This window comes from Triticum aestivum, chromosome 4A, assembly GCF_018294505.1.
Source record: "Triticum aestivum cultivar Chinese Spring chromosome 4A, IWGSC CS RefSeq v2.1, whole genome shotgun sequence".
Taxonomy (NCBI): Eukaryota; Viridiplantae; Streptophyta; class Magnoliopsida; order Poales; family Poaceae; genus Triticum; species Triticum aestivum.
In genome coordinates, this window is record NC_057803.1 from 703,707,237 (window position 1) to 703,728,805 (window position 21,569).

Here is a 21,569-nt window from a genome sequence, read left to right on the forward strand (position 1 = left end):
TGATAATTGTCTATTATTCCTGCTATAATTGTATTGACCGGAAACCGCAATACATGTGTGAATACATAGACCACAACATGTCCCTAGTGAGCCTCTAGTTGACTAGCTCGTCGATCAATAGATGGTTAAGGTTTCCTGACCATGGACATTGGATGTCGTTGATAACAGGATCACATCATTAGGAGAATGATGTGATGGATAAGACCCAATCCTAAGCCTAGCACAAGATCGTGTAGTTCGTATGCTAAAGCTTTTCTAAATGTCAAGTATCTTTTCCTTAGACCATGAGATTGTGCAACTCCCGGACACTGTAGGAATGCTTTGGGTGTGCCAAACGTCACAACGTAACTGGGTGGCTATAAAGGTGCACTAGGGTATCTCTGAAAGTGTCTGTTGGGTTGGCATGAATCGAGACTGGGATTTGTCACTCCGTGTGACGGAGAGGTATCTCTGGGCCCACTCGGTAGGACATCATCATAATGTGCACAATGTGATCAAGGAGTTGATTGCGGGATGATCTGTTACGGAACGAGTAAAGAGACTTGTCGGTAATGAGATTGAACAAGGTATCGGCATACCGACGATCGAATCTCGGGCAAGTACTATAGCGATAGACAAAGGGAATTGTATATGGGATTCATTGAATCCTTGACATCGTGGTTCATCCGATGAGATCATCGTGGAACATGTGGGAGCCAACATGGGTATCCAGATCCCGCTGTTGGTTATTGGCCGGAGAGTTGTCTCGGTCATGTCTGCATGGTTCCCGAACCCGTAGGGTCTACACACTTAAGGTTCGATGACGCTAGGGTTATAGGGAATAGATATGCGTGGTTACCGAATGTTGTTCGAAGTCCCGGATGAGATCTCGGACGTCACGAGGAGTTCCGGAATGGTCCGGAGGTAAAGATTTATATATGGGAAGTCTTGTTTTGGTCACCGGAAAAGTTTCGGGTGCTATCGGTAACGTACCGGGACCATCGGGAGGGTCCCGGGGGTCCACCAGGTGGGGCCACCGGCCCCAGAGGGCTGCATGGGTCAAGTGTGGGAGGGGACCAGCCCCAGGTGGGCTGGTGCGCCCCCCACCAGGGCCCAAGGCACCTAGGGTTGAAAACCCTAGGGGAGGGGGCGCCTCCACCTTGCTTGGGGGCAAGTCTCGCCCTCTCCCCCTTTGGCCGCCACCCTAGATGGGAGCTAGGGGCTGCCGCACCCCTTGGGGTGGGAACCCTAGAGGGGGCGCAGCCCCCTCCCTCTCCCCTATATATAGTTGAGGTCTAGGGGCTGCCCGACACACGGGTTATTCTCTCCAAGGCGCAGCCCTAACTCTCTCCCTCCTCGTCTCTTGTGGTGCTTGGCAAAGCCCTGCTGGAGTGCCACCCTCCTCCATCACCACCACGCCGTTGTGCTGCTGCTAGACGGAGTCTTCCCCAACCTCTCCCTCTCTCCTTGCTGGATTAAGGCACGGGAGACGTCACCGGGCTGCACGTGTGTTGAACGCGGAGGTGCCGTCCGTTCGGCACTAGGATCTTCGGTGATTTGGATCACGACGAGTACGACTCCCTCAACCCCGTTCTCTTGAACGCTTCTGCTTAGCGATCTACAAGGGTATGTAGATGCACTCTCCTCTCTCTCGTTGCTAGTCTCTCCATAGATAGATCTTGGTGACTCGTATGAAAATTTTGAATTTCTGCTACGTTCCCCAACATCGATATCCCTCTTGCAGCGGTGAACAGGTCCCCTTGCCTCTCCCACTGGCCACAGCTTGTTTGTGCATCCCTCTTCGTCGCCCCCTGTAAATTGGCCAGCACTGGAAAATTTGAAAGGGATTTAAAATAACAGCTTTCCATCTCTCACAAATCATGCCTGCTATTAAAAAAGCTTGTAATATGTTCATGCAACTACCTAGTAAATAGGAATATTGGGTGAAGAACATTATTAACAACAATAGTCTATAAGTAGAGGAGTGGCTGAACTACAGGATAACAGGAAGCTGTAAACAAACATAAAGAACACAATGGTAAATCAGTTGAAGCGGCTAGCACCGAAAGTAATCAAAGGACACAAAAATCTTACATAATACTAGGAGTACTAGTGAAAATCCGTTGCTTCTTCATCGGTGCATTGCATGTTGTGCAACCTCGGCCTGAACTTTCCTTTCCTGCTGCATCAGCCGGCCGGCAGCCAACATCCATCCAATTCAGTTCAGCTGACACGGGCTGACCAATCTTTTTGTCTAAAGATTCCTTGACACGGGCTGAGCAATTCAGCCAACATCCACCCAATTCAGTTCAGCCAACATCCATCCATCCAATTCCTTGACACGGGCTAAGCAATCACCCTACAATTAAGGCCCCAACAATTCTCTATCTAGAGCAACTGCACTCCAGTTCAGTTGTAGAATCAATCACAAGCCAGTATTTCCTTGAAATTTGCCTAAGTGGTGGATACAATTTACCCGCTTGCACTAAAAATTTTGTCTGAAGAAATGGAGAGCACATTCAGTCCCTCCCCTCCCTCCCAACAGAGCAATGAAAAGCATACGTATATGCAGCAAAAAGCATGAATATGGCATCATGTTGAGCATTCTTTTTTGAAGAATCGCTAAGTTTAGTCATTAATTAGATCCGCTCTGTACTGCGTCGCTGTGTACCTCATGTCATCCAAGACGACGCCACACTTCGGCACTTCAAATGGAGCGCCCAAGGCGTCTAGGAGCATTGGTGCTCGGACGAGCAGCACGTCCGCGACATTGTCGGTCTTCCCGCAGACGGCATCACCATCTCGTCAACGACGCGCTTCTCGCCCGCTACATCTACTTCGACGTGGATTCCCGTAATGAGATGAGGTCTGCCGGGCGTGCCCACTTCTACTACCGCGGGTGCTAGAGCGGCAACGTGTGCACCGCCGACGGAGATGGTGCCCGGTGCCTGTAGATCTAGCGCCGAGAGCCTGTCGATCCGGTGCCCGAACATGTCCTGCTCTGCCGCCATGGTCCTCGACGACCCCACCCAATCACGGTGGCAGTTCCCTGCTGGCCGCGCCCTTCCTTAATTGGCACTGGTCCATGAGATTTGCGTGGGAGGAGTGGGGAATTTCTGCGTCTCACAGCGAATCGAGAGAGAGGAGGAGTGGGGGAGAGAGCTCATCTGTGCGCCGCTCGACGCGTGCCGATGTATTGTGGGGTCTCGACTAGGTAAGCGACAGACGACCGCTCGTGCTGCTCTGCGTCCCGACCAAATGGTTCCCACGGGTTGGTGCGCACACCAGTGATCGCATCGGACGGCTCCGAAGGGTGTGTGCTCGATCTTTCTAAAGAGCACAGCTGCACTTTTAGTATTTGGGAAATTAAATATAACATTTTTTGAATGGTCGCGGTGTTGGAAATATATGCCCTAGAGGCAATAATAAATTGGTTATTATCATATTTCCCGTTCATGATAAATGTTTATTATTCATGTTAGAATTGTATTGACCGGAAACTTAAATACATGTGTGAATACATAAACTACACCGTGTCCCTAAGTAGACTAGCTCGTTGATCACGATGGTTAAGGTTTCCTAACCATAGACATGAGTTGTCATTTGATAACGGAAGCACATCATTAGAAGAATGATGTGATTGGGCAGACCGAACTATAAGCTTAGCAACAGATGGCGTCGCTTAGTTATTTGCTGTTGGAAATATGCCCTAGAGGCAATAATAAAAGGGTTATTATTATATTTCCTTATTCATGATAATTGTCTTTTATTCATGCTATAACTGTATTATCCGGAAATCATAATACACGTGTGAATACATAGACCATAACATGTCCCTAGTGAGCCTCTAGTTGAATAGCTTGTTGGTCAACAGATAGTCATGGTTTCCTGACTATGGACATTACATGTCATTGACAACGGGATCACATCATTAGGAGAATGATGTGATGGACAAGACCCAATCCTAAGCATAGCACAAGATCGTGTAGTTCGTTTGGCTAGAGCTTTTTCAATGTCAAGTATCTCTTCCTTAGACCATGAGATCGTGTAACTCCCGGATACCGTAAGAGTGCTTTGGGTGTACCAAACGTCACAACGTAACTGGGTGACTATAAAGGTGCACTACAGGTATCTCCAAAAGTGTCTGTTGGGTTGACACGGATCGAGACTGGGATTTGTCACTCCGTATGACGGAGAGGTATCTCTGGGCCCACTCGGTAATGCATCATCATAATGAGCTCAAAGTGACCAAGTGTTTGGTCACGGGATCATGCATTACGGTACGAGTAAAGTGACTTGCCGGTAACGAGACTAAACGAGGTATTGGGATACCGACGATCGAGTCTCGGGCATGTAACGTACCGATTGACAAAGGGAATTGTATACGGGGTTGTTCGAATCCTCGACATCGTGGTTCATCCAATTAGATCATCGAGGAGAATGTGGGAACCAACATGGGTATCCAGATCCCGCTGTTGGTTATTGCCCGAGAGCCGTCTCGGTCATGTCTACGTGTCTCCCGAACCCGTAGGGTCTACACACTTAAGGTTCGGTGACGCTAGGGTTGTATGAATATGAGTATGCAGTATACTGAATGTTGTTCGGAGTCCCGTATGAGATCCCGGACGTTACGAGGAGTTCCGGAATGGTCCGGAGGTGAAGAATTATATATAGGAAGTGGTATTTCGGCCATCGGGAAAGTTTCGGGGTCACCCGATATTGTACCAGGACCACCGGAAGGGTCCCGGGGGCCCACCGGGTGGGGCCACCCATCCCGGAGGGCCCCAAGGGCCGAAGTGGGGAGGGGAACCATCCCATAGTGGGCTGGTGCGCCCCCCTTGGCCCACCCCCTGCGCCTAGGGTTGAAACCCTAGGGTGGGGGGGCGCCCCACTTGCCTTGGGGGGTACTCCACCCCCCTTGGCCGCCGCCCTCTTGGGAGATTGGATCTCCCAGGGCCGGCGCCCCCCCTGGGGGCCTATATAAAGGGAGGGGGATGGGGCAGCCGCACCCTGAAGTTCTGGCGCCTCCCTCCCCCTGCTACACCTCTTCCTCCTCCGTCACGTGCTTGGCGAAGCCCTGCCGGAGTGCTGCTGTTCCACCACCACCACGCCGTTGTGCTGCTGTTGGAGCTTTCATCATCAACCTCTCCTTCCCCCTTGCTGGATCAAGATGGAGGATACGTCACGCTGACCGTACGTGTGTTGAACGCGGAGGTGCCATCCGTTCGGAGCTAGGATCTCCGGTGATAGGATCACGACGAGAACGACTACTTCAACCCCGTTCTTTTGAACGCTTCCGCGCGATCTACAAAGTGGTATGTAGATGCAATCTCTCTCCCATGACTCGTTGCTTAGATGAACTCATAGATGGATCTTGGTGAAACCGTAGGAAAAATTTTAATTTTCTGCAACGTTCCCCAACAGTGGTATCAGAGCCAGGTTTATGCGTAGTTCTCTATTGCACGAGTAGAACACAATTTTGTTGTGGGCGTAGATCTTGTCAACTTGCTTGCCGCTACTAGTCTTATATTGCTTCAGCGGTATTGTGGGATGAAGCGGCCCGGACCAACCTTACACGTACGCTTACGTGAGACCGGTTCCACCGACTGACATGCACTAGTTGCATAAGGTGGCTGGCGGGTGTCTGTCTCTCCCACTTTAGTTGGAGCAGATTCGATGAAAAGGGTCCTTATGAAGGGTAAATAGAAGTTGACAAAATCACGTTGTGGTTATTCATAGGTAAGAAAACGTTCTTGCTAGAACCCAATTGCAGCCACGTAAAAGATGCAACAACAATTAGAGGACGTCTAACTTGTTTTTGCAGCAATTGTCATGTGATGTGATATGGCCAGAAGTTGTGATGAATGATGAATGATATATTGTGATGTATGAGATCATGTTCTTGTAATAGGAATCACGACTTGCATGTCGATGAGTATGACAACCGGCATGAGCCATAGGAGTTGTCTTTATTTTTTTGTATGACCTGCGTGTCATAGAAGAATGCCATGTAAATTACTTTACTTTATTGCTAAATGCGTTAGCCATAGAAGTAGAAGTAGTCGTTGGCGTGACAACTTCATGAAGACACAATGATGGAGATCATGATGATGGAGATCATGGTGTCATGCCGGTGACGAAGATGATCATGGAGCCCCGAAGATGGAGATCGAAGGAGCTATATGATATTGGCCATATCATGTCACTACTTTATAATTGCATGTGATGTTTATTATGTTTTATGCATCTTGTTTACTTAGAACGGCGGTAGTAAATAAGATGATCCCTTATAATAATTTCAAGAAAGTGTTCCCCCTAACTGTGCACCGTTGCTAAAGTTCGTCGTTTCGAAGCACCACATGATGATCGAGTGTGATAGATCCTTACGTTCACATACAACGGGTGTAAGACAGATTTACACATGCAGAACACTTAGGGTTAACTTGACGAGCCTGGCATGTACAGACATGGCCTCGGAACACAAGAGACCAAAAGGTCGAACATGAGTCGTATAGAAGATACGATCAACATGGAGATGTTCACCGATGATGACTAGTCCGTCTCACGTGATGATCGGACACGGCCTAGTCGACTCGGATCGTGTAACACTTAGATGACTAGAGGGATGTCTAATCTGAGTGGGAGTTCATTAAATAATTTGGTTAGATGAACTTAATTATCATGAACTTAGTCTAAAACCTTTGCAAATATGTCTTGTAGATCAAATGGCCGCCGCTCATGTCAACATGAACTTCAACGCGTTCCTAGAGAAAACCAAGCTGAAAGATGATGGCAGCAACTATACGGACTGGGTCCGGAACCTGAGGATCATCCTCATAGCTGCCAGGAAACAATATGTCCTAGAAGGACCGCTAGGTGATGCACCCGTCCCAGAGAACCAAGACATTATGAATGCTTGGCAGTCTCGCACTGATGATTACTCCCTCGTTCAGTGTGGCATGCTTTACAGCTTAGAACCGGGGCTCCAAAAGCGTTTTGAGCAACACGGAGCATATGAGATGTTCGAGGAGCTGAAACTAGTTTTCCAAGCTCATGCCCGGGTCGAGAGATATGAAGTCTCCGACAAGTTCTATAGTTGTAAGATGGAGGAAAATAGTTCTGTCAGTGAGCACATACTCAAAATGTCTAGGTTGCACAACCGCCTGTCCCAGCTGGACATTAACCTCCCGGATGAGGCGGTCATTGACAGAATCCTTCAGTCGCTCCCACCAAGCTACAAGAGCTTTGTGATGAACTACAATATGCAGGGAATGGTGAAGACCATTCCTGAAGTATTTTCAATGCTGAAGTCAGCAGAGGATGAAATCAAGAAAGAACATCAAGTGTTGATGGTCAATAAGACCACTAAGTTCAAGAAGGGCAAGGGTAAGAAGAACTTCAAGAAGGACGGCAAAGATGTTGCCGCGCCCGGTAAGCCAGTTGTCGGGAAGAAGTCAAAGAATGGACCCAAGCCTAAAACTGGGTGCTTTTATTGCAAGGGGAAGGGTCACTGGAAGCGAAACTGCCCCAAATACTTAGCGGACAAGAAGGCCGGCAACACTAAAGGTATATTTGATATACATGTAATTGATGTGTACCTCACCAGTACTCGTAGTAACTCCTGGGTATTTGATACCGGTGCCGTTGCTCACATTTGTAACTCACAGTAGGAGCTGTGGAATAAGCGGAGACTAGCGAAGGACGAGGTGACGATGCGCGTCGGGAATGGTTCCAAGGTCGATGTGATCACCGTCGGCACGCTACCTCTACATTTACCTACGGGATTAGTTTTAAACCTCAATAATTGTTATTTAGTGCCAAGTTTGAGCATGAACATTGTATCTGGATCTCGTTTAATACGAGATGGCTACTCGTTTAAATCCGAGAATAATGGTTGTTCTATTTATATGAGAGATATGTTTTATGGTCATGCCCCAATGGTCAATGGTTTATTATTAATGAATATCGAACGTAATGTTACACATATTCATAGCGTGAATACCAAAAGATGTAAAGTTGATAACGATAGTCCCACATACTTGTGGCACTGCCGCCTTGGTCACATTGGTGTCAAGCGCATGAAGAAGCTCCATGCTGATGGACTTTTAGAGTCTCTCGATTATGAATCATTTGACACATGCGAACCATGCCTCATGGGCAAAATGACCAAGACCCCGTTCTCCGGAACAGTGGAGCGAGCAACCAACTTGTTGGAAATCATACATACCGATGTGTGCGGTCCAATGAGCGTTGAGGTTCGTGGAGGATATCGTTATGTTCTCACTCTCACTGATGACTTGAGTAGATATGGGTATGTCTACTTGATGAAACACAAGTCTGAGACCTTTGAAAAGTTCAAGGAATTTCAGAATGAAGTAGAGAATCAACGTGACCGAAAGATAAAATTCTTATGATCGGATCGTGGAGGAGAATATTTAAGTCACGAGTTTGGTACACACTTAAGAAAATGTGGAATCGTTTCACAACTCATGCCGCCTGGAACACCTCGGCGTAACGGTGTGTCCGAACGTCGTAATCGCACTCTACTGGATATGGTGCGATCTATGATGTCTCTTACCGATTTACCGCTATCATTTTGGGGATACGCTCTAGAGACAGCTACATTCACTTTAAATAGGGCACCGTCTAAATCCGTTGAGACGACACCATATGAATTATGGTTTGGGAAGAAACCTAAGCTGTCGTTTCTAAAAGTTTGGGGATGTGATGCTTATGTCAAGAAACTTCAACCTGAAAAGCTCGAACCCAAGTCAGAAAAATGCGTCTTCATAGGATACCCTAAAGAAACCATTGGGTATACCTTCTACTTAAGATCCGAGGGCAAGATCTTTGTTGCCAAGAACGGATCCTTTCTGGAAAAAGAGTTTCTCTCGAAAGAAGTAAGTGGGAGGAAAGTAGAACTCGATGAAGTACTACCTCTTGAACGGGATAGTAGTGCAGCTCAGGAAAATGTTCCTGTGATGCCTACACCAACTGAAGAGGAAAATAATGATGATGATCAAGGTACTTCGGATCAAGTTGCTACTGAACTTCGTAGGTCCACAAGGACACGTTCCGCACCAGAGTGGTACGGCAACCCTGTCCTGGAAATCATGTTGATGGACAACGGTGAACCTTCGAACTATGAAGAAGCAATGGCGGGCCCAGATTCCAACAAATGGCTAGAAGCCATGAAATCCGAGATAGAATCCATGTATGAAAACAAAGTATGGACTTTGACTGACTTGCCCGATGATCAGCGAGCGATAGAAAACAAATGGATCTTTAAGAAGAAGACGGACGCGGATGGAAATGTCACCATCTATAAGGCTCGACTTGTCGCCAAGGGTTATCGGCAAGTTCAAGGGATTGACTACGATGAGACTTTCTCTCCCGTAGCGAAGCTTAAGTCCGTCCAAATCATGTTAGCAATTGCCGCATACTATGATTATGAGATATGGCAGATGGACGTCAAAACGGCATTCCTTAACGGGCATCTTAAGGAAGAACTGTATATGATGCAGCCGGAGGGTTTTGTCGATCCTAAGAATGCTAACAAAGTATGCAAGCTCCAGCGATCCATTTATGGGCTGGTGCAAGCATCTCGGAGTTGGAACATTCGCTTTGATGAGATGATCAAAGCGCTTGGGTTTATGCAGACTTATGGAGAAGCCTGCGTTTACAAGAAAGTGAGTGGGAGCTCTGTAGCATTTCTCATATTATATGTAGATGACATACTTTTGATGGGAAATGATATAGAACTTTTGGACAGCATTAAGGCCTACTTGAATAAGTGTTTTTCAATGAAGGACCTTGGAGAAGCTGCTTATATATTAGGCATCAAGATCTATAGAGATAGATCGAGACACCTCATAGGTCTTTCACAAAGCACATACCTTGATAAGATTTTGAAGAAGTTCAAAATGGATTAGTCCAAGAAGGGGTTCTTGCCTGTATTGCAAGGTGTGAGATTGAGCTCGGCTCAATGCCCGACCACGGCAAAAGATAAAGAAGAGATGAGTGTCATCCCCTATGCTTCAGCCATAGGATCTATTATGTATGCCATGCTATGTACCAGACCTGATGTAAACCTTGCCGTAAGTTTGGTAGGAAGGTACCAAAGTAATCCCGGCAAGGAACACTGGACATCGGTCAAGAATATCCTAAAGTACCTAAAAAGGACAAAGGACATGTTTCTCGTTTATGGAGGTGACAAAGAGCTCGTCGCAAAGGGTTACGTCGACGCTAGCTTCGACACAGATCTGGATGACTCTAAGTCACAAACCGGATACGTGTATATGTTGAATGGTGGAGAAGTAAGCTGGTGCAGCTGCAAGCAGAGCGTCGTGGCGGGATCTACATGTGTAGCGGAGTACATGGCAGCCTCGGAGGCAGCGCATGAAGCAATATGGGTGAAGGAGTTCATCACCGACCTAGGAGTCATACCCAATGCGTCGGGGCCGATCAAACTCTTCTATGACAACAGTGGAGCTATTGCCCTTACCAAGGAGCCCAGGTTTCACAAGAAGACCAGGCACATCAAGCGTCGCTTCAACTCCATCAGTGAAAATGTTCAAGACGGAGACATAGAAATTTTCAAAGTACATACGGATCTGAATGTCGCAGATCCGTTGACTAAACCTCTCTCGCGAGCAAAACATGATCAACACCAGAACTCTATGGGTGTTCGATTCATCACAATGTAACTAGATTATTGACTCTAGTGCAAGTGGGAGACTGTTGGAAATATGCCCTAGAGGCAATAATAAAAGGGTTATTATTATATTTCCTTATTCATGATAATTGTCTTTTATTCATGCTATAACTGTATTATCCGGAAATCGTAATGCACGTGTGAATACATAGACCATAACATGTCCCTAGTGAGCCTCTAGTTGACTAGCTCGTTGGTCAACAGATAGTCATGGTTTCCTGACTATGGACATTAGATGTCATTGACAATGGGATCACATCATTAGGAGAATGATGTGATGGACAAGACCCAATCCTAAGCATAGCACAAGATCGTGTAGTTCGTTTTGCTAGAGCTTTTTCAATGTCAAGTATCTCTTCCTTAGACCATGAGATAGTGTAACTCCCGGATACCGTAAGAGTGCTTTGGGTGTACCAAACGTCACAACGTAACTGGGTGACTATAAAGGTGCACTACAGGTATCTCCAAAAGTGTCTGTTGGGTTGACACGGATCGAGACTGGGATTTGTCACTCCGTATGACGGAGAGGTATCTCTGGGCCCACTCGGTAATGCATCATCATAATGAGCTCAAAGTGACCAAGTGTTTGGTCACGGGATCATGCATTACGGTACGAGTAAAGTGACTTGCCGGTAACGAGACTGAACGAGGTATTGGGATACCGACGATCGAGTCTCGGGCATGTAACGTACCGATTGACAAAGGGAATTGTATATGGGGTTGTTCGAATCCTCGATATCGTGGTTCATCCGATGAGATCATCGAGGAGCATGTGGGAACCAACATGGGTATCCAGATCCCGCTGTTGGTTATTGCCCGAGAGCCGTCTCGGTCATGTCTACGTGTCTCCCGAACCCGTAGGGTCTACACACTTAAGGTTCGGTGACGCTAGGGTTGTATGAATATGAGTATGCAGTATACCGAATGTTGTTCGGAGTCCCGGATGAGATCCCGGACGTCACGAGGAGTTCCAGAATGGTCCGGAGGTGAAGAATTATATATAGGAAGTGGTATTTCGGCCATCGGGAAAGTTTCGGGGTCACCCGGTATTGTACCAGGACCACCGAAAGGGGTCCCAGGGGCCCACCGGGTGGGGCCACCCATCCCGGAGGGCTCCAAGGGCCGAAGTGGGAAGGGGAACCAGCCCATAGTGGGCTGGTGCACCTCCCTTGGCCCACCCCCTGCGCCTAGGGTTGAAACCCTAGGGTGGGGGGGGGCGCCCCACTTGCCTTGGGGGGTACTCCACCCCCCTTGGCCGCCGTCCCCTTGGGAGATTGGATCTCCCAGGGCGGGCACCCCCCCTGGGGGCCTATATAAAGGGAGGGGGAGGGGGCAGCCGCACCCTGAAGTTCTGGCGCCTCCCTCCCCCTGCTACACCTCTTCCTCCTCCGTCACGTGCTTGGCGAAGCCCTGCCGGAGTGTTGTTGTTCCACCACCACCACGCCGTTGTGCTGCTGCTGGAGCTTTCATCATCAACCTCTCCTTCCCCCTTGCTGGATCAAGACGGAGGAGACGTCACGCTGACCGTACGTGTGTTGAACGCGGAGGTGCCGTCCGTTCGGCGCTAGGATCTCCGGTGATAGGATCACGACGAGAACGACTACTTCAACCCCGTTCTTTTGAACGCTTCCGCGCAATCTACAAAGTGGTATGTAGATGCAATCTCTCTCCCATGACTCGTTGCTTAGATGAACTCATAGATGGATCTTGGTGAAACCGTAGGAAAAATTTTAATTTTCTGCAACGTTCCCCAACATTTGCTACAACTTCCTTCATGTCAAGTATCAGTTCCTTAGATCATGAGATCATGCCACTCCCCGACACCAGAGGAATACTTTGTGTGCTATCAAACGTCACTTCGTAACTGAGGTATCATAAAGGTGCTCTACAGGTATCTCCGAAGGTGTCTGTTGAGTTTGCATGGATCAAGACTGAGATTTGTCACTCCTTGAGACGGGGAGATATCTCTGGGCCCTCTCGGTAATACAACATCATAAGAAGCTTCATGTGACTAATGAGTTTAGTCACGGGATCTTGTATACAGAACGAGTAAAGAGACTTGCTGGTAACGAGATTGAACTAGGTATGGAGATACCGATGATCGAATCTTGGGCAAGTAACATATCATGGGACAAAGGGAATTGAATACCGGATTGACTGAATCCTTGACATTGTGATTCAACCGATAAAGATCTCTATTGAATATGTAGGAATCAATATGGGCATCCAGGTCCCGCTATTGGTTATTGAGCGGAGAGGAGTCTCGGTCATGTATACATGTTCTCGAACATATAGGGTCGCATGCTTAACGTTCGGTAGCGCTAGGGTAGTATTGACATATTAATAGCGGAAAGTCCGAAGGTGGTTCGGAGTCCCGGATGGAATCCGGGATATCACGAGAAGCTCCAGAACGGTCCGGAGGTAAAGATTTATACGTGGAAAAATCTTGTTTTGGCCACCGAAAAAGTTGGGGGGCATGCCGGCAACTATATCGGAGGCACCGAAGGGTTCCGGGGGTCCACCACCCCCGAGGACCCACGTGGGCTGTAGGGAGGGCGCCCTGGCCAAGATGGGGGGCAAGCCACCCCCTAGGGCAGCCGCCCCCTCCTTGGAGGAGGGGCCTAGGTCCGGCGCCCCTCCCCCTCACCTTATATATAATGGAAAGGTGGGAGGGCAGGCGCAGACCTCCACCCTTGCCCTACGTCCCTCCCAACTTCTCCCACCTTTCCTCCGGTACGCGCTTGGCGAAGCCTTGCCAGAATTCCTTTGCTACCACCACCACCATACCACCGTGCTGGTTCCAATCTCATCTACCTCCTCTCTCTCGCTTGCTGGATCAAGAAGGAGAGGACGCTATCGAGCTGAACGTGTGCTAATCTCGGAGGTGCCATCCGTTCGGCACTAGATCGGGTTGGATCGTGAAGAGTACGACTACATCAACCGCGTTACGACGCTAACGCTTCCGGTCTATGAGGTACGTAGACACACTTCTCTCTCATTGATATGCATCTCCTAGATTAGATCTTGGGTGTTCGTAGGAATTTTTTTGATTTTCATGCTTCGTTCTTCATCACGCGGAGTTATCCATATACCCACTCCAATCCAAGAATTGAGATTGTACATTTTTTCTGAGCAAAAGGGATTTCCCCCTATTTCTATTAATAGAAACCATTAGTTGTTCACACTACTAAGACCTACAACCAAAGGAAACAAGAAAAAAAGAGCAAGGGGACGAATCATAAGAGTGATGACGCAACTCTCTCTTCTGATTCAAGAGCTAGACTACTCCAAACCAAGGGGACTCACAGGAACCCCCCCCTCCCCCCCCCCCAATGTCAAACTCATAAACCTTCAGTACAATACCAAAATAAAGTTGGAAGTAGCAACAAGGAGAAAACATAGGAACAACATCTAAGCAGCAACATACACCTTGACTAGCCGGCATGGATCTTTGACCCCTGAGGTGTTGGCGGGGGCACCAGCTGCAAGACGTGGATAGTCACAAAGCCCGCTTCCCAATGTATTTATCTCTCGGTTGAGGTATGTCTCATTTTCATCAGCCTGCCGCTCTGGCGAACCGGAGACAACCAAGGGCGGGAGTCGGTAGTTGCTCCATCGAGACACATTGGCCATCATCTAGCGAGTAACCGACAAACGGTCTATGTGAAGTTGCTCCTAGTGCAGCGAGTCGGCGATCCTAATCTGCAGTACGACAAGAGAAACTCTAATCTCGTCCTCGGCTAGCTTTCATTGTTTGGACCCCGGGTTATGTGTTTGTTGCTTTGTGTGGACGATTCAAACTTGGACTCATACCCACATTTGTCATGGGAATAGTAAGTTAGGGTTTTGGTTGCAATTTTGTCGGTACCATCTACATGTTTTCTTAATTGAGGGTGTGTAGCTTATTTTCTGATATTTTTATAACTTCTTCCGATGAGGCCTCATGAGGAGTTGATCCCCATAGAAACTAATGGTGGGAAATTCTAGGGACTTGACTAAAAAGACATAAATTGATGACAAAAATGACCAGTTTATGGATGTGAACTTGACACATGACCTCCTCTTTGGATTGAGGGTTTCATTGAACTCGACTTGAACTTCAAATAATCCATGATTCTAAACCGGTCATTAGGGTATTCATAGAAGACGCATTCTCGTTTGAGAGTGTTGCTTTCGAGTCAAGCTAAATGGCCCTCCTGAATTGGCATCATGAGCACCTCCCCGGCGACAAACAACTCCCGCTATAGCGGTGGTGGAGGAGGAGCTAGTACCGTGGCATGCGAAGGCGATGACAATGAGCTTTTCTTCTTTGCTCGCTTCCTAATAAACGAGTTTTCGCACACATGCATAACGACATCGGCGCACGGGAGAGAGAGAGAGAGAGAGAAAGAGAGAGAGAGAGAAAGGAGAGATCGGGAGAGGAGCCTTTTTTCAAGAAAAGAAAATCAAACGCTTCCCGCGCAAAATATGTTCCGCCACGAGCCCCTGCTGGTGACGTGGGGGCAGTTGAAGCGCCGCCCTGCTGATGTGACGGTAGCCGAAGCGACACCCTGATCAAACCCTGGTTAAAGGGACCTAGAAATACATTCCTGAATAATAAAACCATTTTGACAACTTTTGGAAGAAGAATGAAATCATGACCTTGAATGCCTTTTATTCAACCTTTTCCTCCTTTTGAGTGAGAAATTTACTCGGCGGTTTTGGGTCGGCGTTGTGCACCTGTGGGCGCGAGCGAGGTCGGCGGGGATAGATATCCATCTGCGGTCCGCTGGCCAGGTGGCGGCCCGATCGGAAACGGACGGGCCAGATGGAGCCCGGCCATCCGCTCCCCCACCGCGTGCACCCCTCTTCCCATCCCACCACACCACTCTCGCCCCCAAGTTGCAACCCCCACCCCCACAGGCCACCGCTCCCCCCTCCCCGGCGACGGCGACGAGCGACGTGCACCCTCGCCCTCACTCCGCCGGACCGGCGGTCAGCCGGCTTCCTTAGGTACCGCGCCCCCGATCCATCCATCCACCCACCCACCCCGTTCGCCGCCTTCTTCCCCGTCGCGGATTTCGCAGCGGCCGCGCTCAAATCTGGGCGGGGCACCGTCGCTAGAAGTTCCCGGTACAGCGCCCTCGTGTCGCCGGCTTCGGTCCCCGAGGATCGCCTAGGAGTCGGTTTTGCTTGGTCGGGTCGGGGGATGGACGGGTTCCAGTTCCAGACCGCCGGCCCCTCGATTCCTCCTTCGCTTTAGCGCACATGATGCCCGCGGATCTACAGCATCCGCGTATTGATTTTCGGCCAAGGTGTGAGGAAATGGGGTGTTGCTCTTCTGGAGCAGGCCCAGAGGCAGGTGTGTCAGCTATGGGCATGGGCAGTATGTCAAGTCTTAGCTCTGATCGATTTGTGAGTGTTCCCAGAGTTGTTCTGGTGTTCCAGTGCCGCTAGCTAGTACCCCGAAACGAAACGGTTTTCGCGGATGAATCTGAATAAAGCAAGGTTTGAGTAGTTAGTTAACAGGGTGTCTGAATGCCGACTCTAAATCGGATTCAGATTCGGACATCGGGCAGTATGTTATTTATTTCCATTTATTTGCTTTGGGTAGCAATGTTGCAGGATTTATTACCAGCAATTATGTTTTGTACCCACGGCCGAAACAACTCATCGTGTTTTTATCATGTGTGTGCAGGGTTGTGGGGTTTCTGTTGCCGATGAAGGTGGAAGATTGCTGCCACTGATCTCCAGGGCATACTTTATCGCTCACTCATGGAGATGGTTGATGCAGTTGACGGATACAAGTTTGCTGACGAATCTACGAGCGATGTCCGTGTTTGCTTTAGGCGGACCGGCGGTCGCGGCGAGCAGCCAGAACGGTTTCCCTGCCACTCGTCCGTCCTCTCCAACAGGAGCAAGTATTTCGCGGACTTGCTGGGTCAACAAAGCGATGCCCGTTCTGGTGGTAGCAATAACTGCATTGAAGTCCAGTGCCCGAGGGCTGAGTATGACCATTATGTCAAGTTGTTGAAGTTTATGTATCTTTCGAGAGATTCGATTGAGGACGCAATCACCTCCGTTAAGTCGGCTCTCGGCGTTCTTCGAGCAGCCACCTCTCTCAAATCCGAGTTCGTTGCCGAAACCTGCATAGGATACCTGGAATCTGCTTCCTGGGAAGAAAAGGAGGAGGAAGAGATTTTACAGTTTGCTCAGACCCTGGCCCCAGAAGCTGCTGCACCCTTGTTGGCCCGTTTGCAAGCTCCCAGTGCGAACGCTGTGAAGACTGTTTTCATCTCCGCTGTGCGCTTCGCTGCGTCCATGGAGACTTCAGCTGCTCCTTTATTCGATGACATCAAGACTGCTGCTCAAGAGCAGATTGACTTCATGCTCCATGATGGTGATGACCCTGCAATTGTTATGATGGATGAAGATGTAAGGTCTGTCTTGAGGGAAGGTTTGACAAAACTGTTGTCAACGCTTCGGACTGGACTAGATCTCTTGGCCTCAGAGTTTGATAAATTGCCTGAACAAGCAGAGCAAAGGATTGTGCGCAGCTTAGTTGACATTGACTGGATAACCACTGTCTTGACAAAGACTGAGCTGATGAACGAGTTTGTTTCTGGCTGGTTAGAAATCTCAGACCATGTTGTCTCGGTGGTTCAGAACGACAAGTATAGCTCAGGTCTGTGGGCTGTGAAGACAAAGCTTATAGAAGTGACTGGAAAGGCCTTGGATGCTGTTGGCTATGGCTCTGTGATTCTCCCGTCAACATCCAGAGCGCATCTTGTGAAGACATGGCTCCCGTACATCCGGACGACAAAGCGCTTCCTTGATGCCAAGGCGAAAGACGAGGCATTTCCTCAGATGGATGCGGGCTTGTGTCAGAATATCGAGAGCGCAATTGTTTCATTGATTTTAGCATTGCCTTCAGGCGACCAGTCGGATATCCTGTCGGACTGGATGCAGAAAGCAGACCAGTTCAGATACCCTGACCTCACCGAGGCATTCGAGATGTGGTGTTACCGCAGCAAAACAGCAATCAGGCGGCTGAATGGGGCGGTAGATAAGGGCAGCAACCCTATCAGCTTGTAAGGCTTACCATTGTTTTAATTGTAGACTGTAAGTGTGATATTAGCCGGTTATACCAACCAAATTCTCACAGTCAAAAAAAAAATTTTCTCATTGTCGGATGTTGTTGTTGTTGTTGTGGATGTTGTAAAACCATCACCCATGTTCTATACAGTTCAGTTCTTCTGCAGTATGTTCTTGTCGAAAATCACCGGTTTTCTCTATTAATTATACTCATGCAGAGATATCTGAGCATCCTCGGTGTCGAAAAGCCTATAATTATTGTTTTAGTGATACTCATGTTGATTTTTTTTTCTTCCTTGTTACATTGTAAACCAGGTTAAGAGTTCCTGGGCCGAGTGACTCCCAGTTCCAACCAGGTCTGGTGTTCCTCTTGTTCCTGAGGACCGCTTAAGCATGGATCCTGGAGGACTTTGTTCTCTGGCATGCTTTCCAGGTTCCATGGCCAAAAACTCTCTAAAAAATGAGCTTGATGGTTGCTTCTTCCAGGGTATGTTGCCACAAATGGTTGCTCCTGTTTACTCCCTCTGCCTCGAGATGTAAGACGTTTTTTGACACGGACGTCTTACATTTTGCGACAAGAGGGAGTGCCTCAAGATGTAAGACGTTTTCGACAAGAACGTCTTACATTTCGCGACAGAGGGAGTAGTAAGCAAATAGCTTGATGTTGCTTCTGTCCTGATCTTGCATTAAGTCTTGGCAAGTTAATTCCCTTGAGAAAGGAAATCTGGCAACATGATATTAACAATTCCTGTCAAATAAAATAATCAAAATGCTTATCAGGCTTTTGTGGTGTTCACCATGTGCCTACCAAATTTCCTTTTTCTTTCCTATATTCTTTGGTTATCACGTTTGCGCTTTGCCATTTGCATTAAGAGGGAAAGTCATAGTCATTATTTAGCATTCTTGTACAGCTTAATGGAGGTGGAGCATGCATCAGATAGGGTTGGAAATTTAGTTGCTACAGATCATTGTCTTCACTAAACCGCCCGAATCGAATACAAACACTAAATTAGGGGCCATCCTAACCCAGGTACTACTCATGCATCATTAGCCCACCTGACCTCCCAATCAAACGAACGAAAACATTTGGGGTTTGGCAACTTCTGTGAAAGCAGGGCATTCATTTAGTTGTCCCATTGCAGCACAGGAATCTTCTCAGCCTTCTAAATTATAACCCGCAACTGATTGAGGCAATCATGAGGCCAATCTTGCGCTAATCATATCCTAACATCATTCCAAGCACTTGGTTAAGTACGCACAGTAGGTTCGGTTGCGAGCTTAATTCGTCGAAAGCCGCTTTGCGTTTATGATTTTCATTATGATTATGATTGGCAGGGGAAATGATTGCTGGGAAGGCGAATGCCCATCCAGCTTAATCCTGCCAATCTCCTGATGTGTTAGGGCTAGCTGAAAAAGGCGAGCTTTCCTCGTAGTGGAACGTAAAGCGGATGATTAACAAGGTTTTTTTGTGTGTGATAATAATCAATCTCTCTCTTTTTTTTTTGTTATCGATGACGTTTTTCGCCCGTGCGTCGTGAGATTTTAAGAAATTGCAGGCTGCTCCATTTGGTGCTGGGAGCCAAATCCAGGCGGACTGAGCCCCTTTTCTCTTCAGTTATAGACAAGCGGTTTGTTTGATGCCTGGCATGATTAGCTGACGTGCAAACAGTGAATGAAGTGCACTAATGCGGGGTGCCAACCTAAAAAGAAGAGTATCTATGTAGGATGTAGCTCAATGGGCTGGATAATTGTTCATGCTAGTGGAGTTGAAGATTTGAGCTAATCTATTGTAATCTAGTGTGTGTGTGTGTGTGATTGATGGACAGGGAAGGAAGATCGGCATGTGACATGCAGGTTCAAGGAGGCTGCTCAGGAACACACTGGCATCATTATATTGCACTGACAGTATACATATGGTATGTATTTACAGCTATATATACTCTCTTAGTACATGGTATATCAGTATATGTATATGTATATGTATATATGCTACTGCTATACTAACTCTACAGTAATACACCCTCAGTCCCAAAATAAGTGACTCAACTTTGCACTAACTTTGGTAGCCTCCAATTTCAGGTTCTGCGGCATCTTGTAGCCGTTCGGCGACCAAAACTAATTTTTCCGGTGCTCGGATCCCTAGCTAGGCGATGGCCATGCCGCGGTCGGCGTTGGAGCTCTGGACCTGGAACCTGAAGCTGGTGACGGGAAGAGCGCTCTCCTCCTTGACCTTCTCGGCGGTGATGGCCTCGGAGAAGCTCCACAGCCTGGCGGCCTCCCCGGCGCTGCACGCCAGCCTCGACGGCGCCGCCTCGTTGCAGTCGGCGAAGTACCTCCCCGACACCCCCGCCACCGCCGGGTGCACCGCCGCGTAGCACGTCGTCGCCGCCGCCTGGACATGCACCCACCCAAGGGTCAGGATTCCGGCGTGGAAACCGTTGATCGGCCGAGGTGAATGAAGCGAGAGTGACTGACCTGGGGCACCGTCTTGAGGAGCTTGGACGCCAGGAAGAACACCGTGTCTGCAGCGGGCAAGTCGTTGCAGGGTACAATAAGATCACCATTCGCCACGTTTATTTGTTGACTCCTCGAGTCGGAAAACTCCGTCATCGATGCGGTGTGAGGCCGACACGTGGCGCCTGGCCCACGTGCCGGCCTCACATCGACACGCGACGGTGTTTTCCAACCTAGGCTTATTTTCGTGAAACAAGAGGGGAGGAGGACCATGACGACTAGGACGACTTACTGGTGACGAGGCCGGCGCGGTCGCGGATGAGGCGGGTGCGGACGATGCCGGGGTGGACGCAGTTGGCGGTCACGTCGGCGCCCATCTCCCTGAGCCGGCCGGCGAGGACCGTGGTGTGGAGCACGTTGGCGAGCTTGGACAGGGCGTAGGCCCGCGTCGGATCGTACGGCCTGCAGAGGGCCATCAAGTTTCCAGCAGGGTGCTCACGTGAATCTCGAAGCACCATGGATACATACATAGTACGGTGGTGATTAATACGACGGTAAATGACGTACGTGGCCTTGCGGGTGACGCGGCTGAGGTAGGCGAGGGGCCCGTCGTCGCCGGCGTCGGCGGCGAACCAGGCGTGCACGGTGGAGGAGACGTTCACGACGCGGCCCTGCACGCCGCTGGCCCTGGCCGTGTCCGCCATGGTCGGCAGAAGCAGCTCCGTGAGCAGGAAGTGGCCCAGGTAGTTGGTGGCGAAGGTCATCTCCACGCCGTCCTCCGACACCGCGAACCGCTCCGCGTACTGCCCCGCGTTGTTTCTGCACGACATGCGTAGAGCCGATCAGTTAAGCTAATCATCACGGCGATCGCCGGCGACGGAGACGGAGACGAAACGAGGAACGTGGTGGATCAAGCAGGTGATTACATGAGGAGGTTGAGCGGGAGGCGGAGGGCGACGAAGCGGGCGACGAAGCGGCGGACGGAGCCGAGGGAGGAGAGGTCGAGCGGGAGCACCACGACGCGGTGGCCGCCGGGGCCGAGGTCGGCGAGGATGCGGGCGCGGGTCTCCTCGGCGGCCTTGAGGTTGCGCGCCGGGAGCACGAGCCTGGCGCCGCGCCGGGCCAGCACGCGGGCCGTCTCGGCGCCGATGCCCGAGGTCGCGCCGGTGACGATGGCGGTGATGTGGCCGAGATCGCCGGCGGGGAGGGTGGCCTCCTCCGCGGTGGTGCGCGAGCCGTAGCCGCTCGGGCCCGCCGAGCCGGCCAGGTACCTCAGCGAGCTCAGCATGGCGCTCATGGAGGGAGGAGGCAGAGAGGGGGGAGAGAGATGGGTGGAGAGTGGTGTGGT

General features: G+C 49.4%; 2 protein-coding genes across 3 annotated transcripts; one reads left to right on the plus strand and one right to left on the minus strand.

Moving 5' to 3' along the window:
* The first annotated feature begins 15,519 nt into the window (after positions 1 to 15,519).
* On the plus strand, positions 15,520 to 17,933 carry LOC123088239 (BTB/POZ domain-containing protein At3g05675). 2 transcript variants are annotated; one of them, XM_044510436.1, is made up of 2 exons: positions 15,520 to 15,685; positions 16,371 to 17,933. In XM_044510436.1, exon 2 carries the CDS (start codon positions 16,448 to 16,450, stop codon positions 17,765 to 17,767), a length of 1,320 nt encoding a protein of 439 aa, XP_044366371.1. In that variant the 5' UTR covers positions 15,520 to 15,685; positions 16,371 to 16,447; the 3' UTR covers positions 17,768 to 17,933. The 2 variants fall into 2 exon arrangements, with proteins under 2 accessions (XP_044366371.1, XP_044366372.1); XM_044510437.1 differs by lacking the exon at positions 15,520 to 15,685 and adding an exon at positions 15,722 to 16,034.
* A 1,700-nt stretch (positions 17,934 to 19,633) lies between these two features.
* Positions 19,634 to 21,569, minus strand: LOC123083233 (short-chain dehydrogenase TIC 32 B, chloroplastic). The gene is made up of 5 exons (XM_044505320.1): positions 21,148 to 21,569; positions 20,789 to 21,040; positions 20,514 to 20,683; positions 20,243 to 20,289; positions 19,634 to 20,159 (listed from the first exon to the last, which is right to left on the minus strand). The coding sequence occupies exons 1-5, from the start codon at positions 21,516 to 21,518 to the stop codon at positions 19,911 to 19,913; spliced, it is 1,089 nt and encodes a 362-aa protein (XP_044361255.1). The 5' UTR covers positions 21,519 to 21,569; the 3' UTR covers positions 19,634 to 19,910.

Bases quoted from the DNA above. Each gene is read 5' to 3' on its own strand.
- LOC123088239 (XM_044510436.1), top strand. From the start codon at position 16,448: ATGGAGATGGTTGATGCAGTTGACGGATACAAGTTTGCTGACGAATCT.
- LOC123083233 (XM_044505320.1), bottom strand. From the start codon at position 21,518: ATGAGCGCCATGCTGAGCTCGCTGAGGTACCTGGCCGGCTCGGCGGGC. The intron at 20,684-20,788 runs GTACGTCATTTA...GGCCCTCTGCAG, and splicing joins CGCGTCACCCGCAAGGCCAC to GCCGTACGATCCGACGCGGG. The intron at 20,160-20,242 runs GTCAGTCACTCT...GTGCATGTCCAG, and splicing joins TCCTCAAGACGGTGCCCCAG to GCGGCGGCGACGACGTGCTA.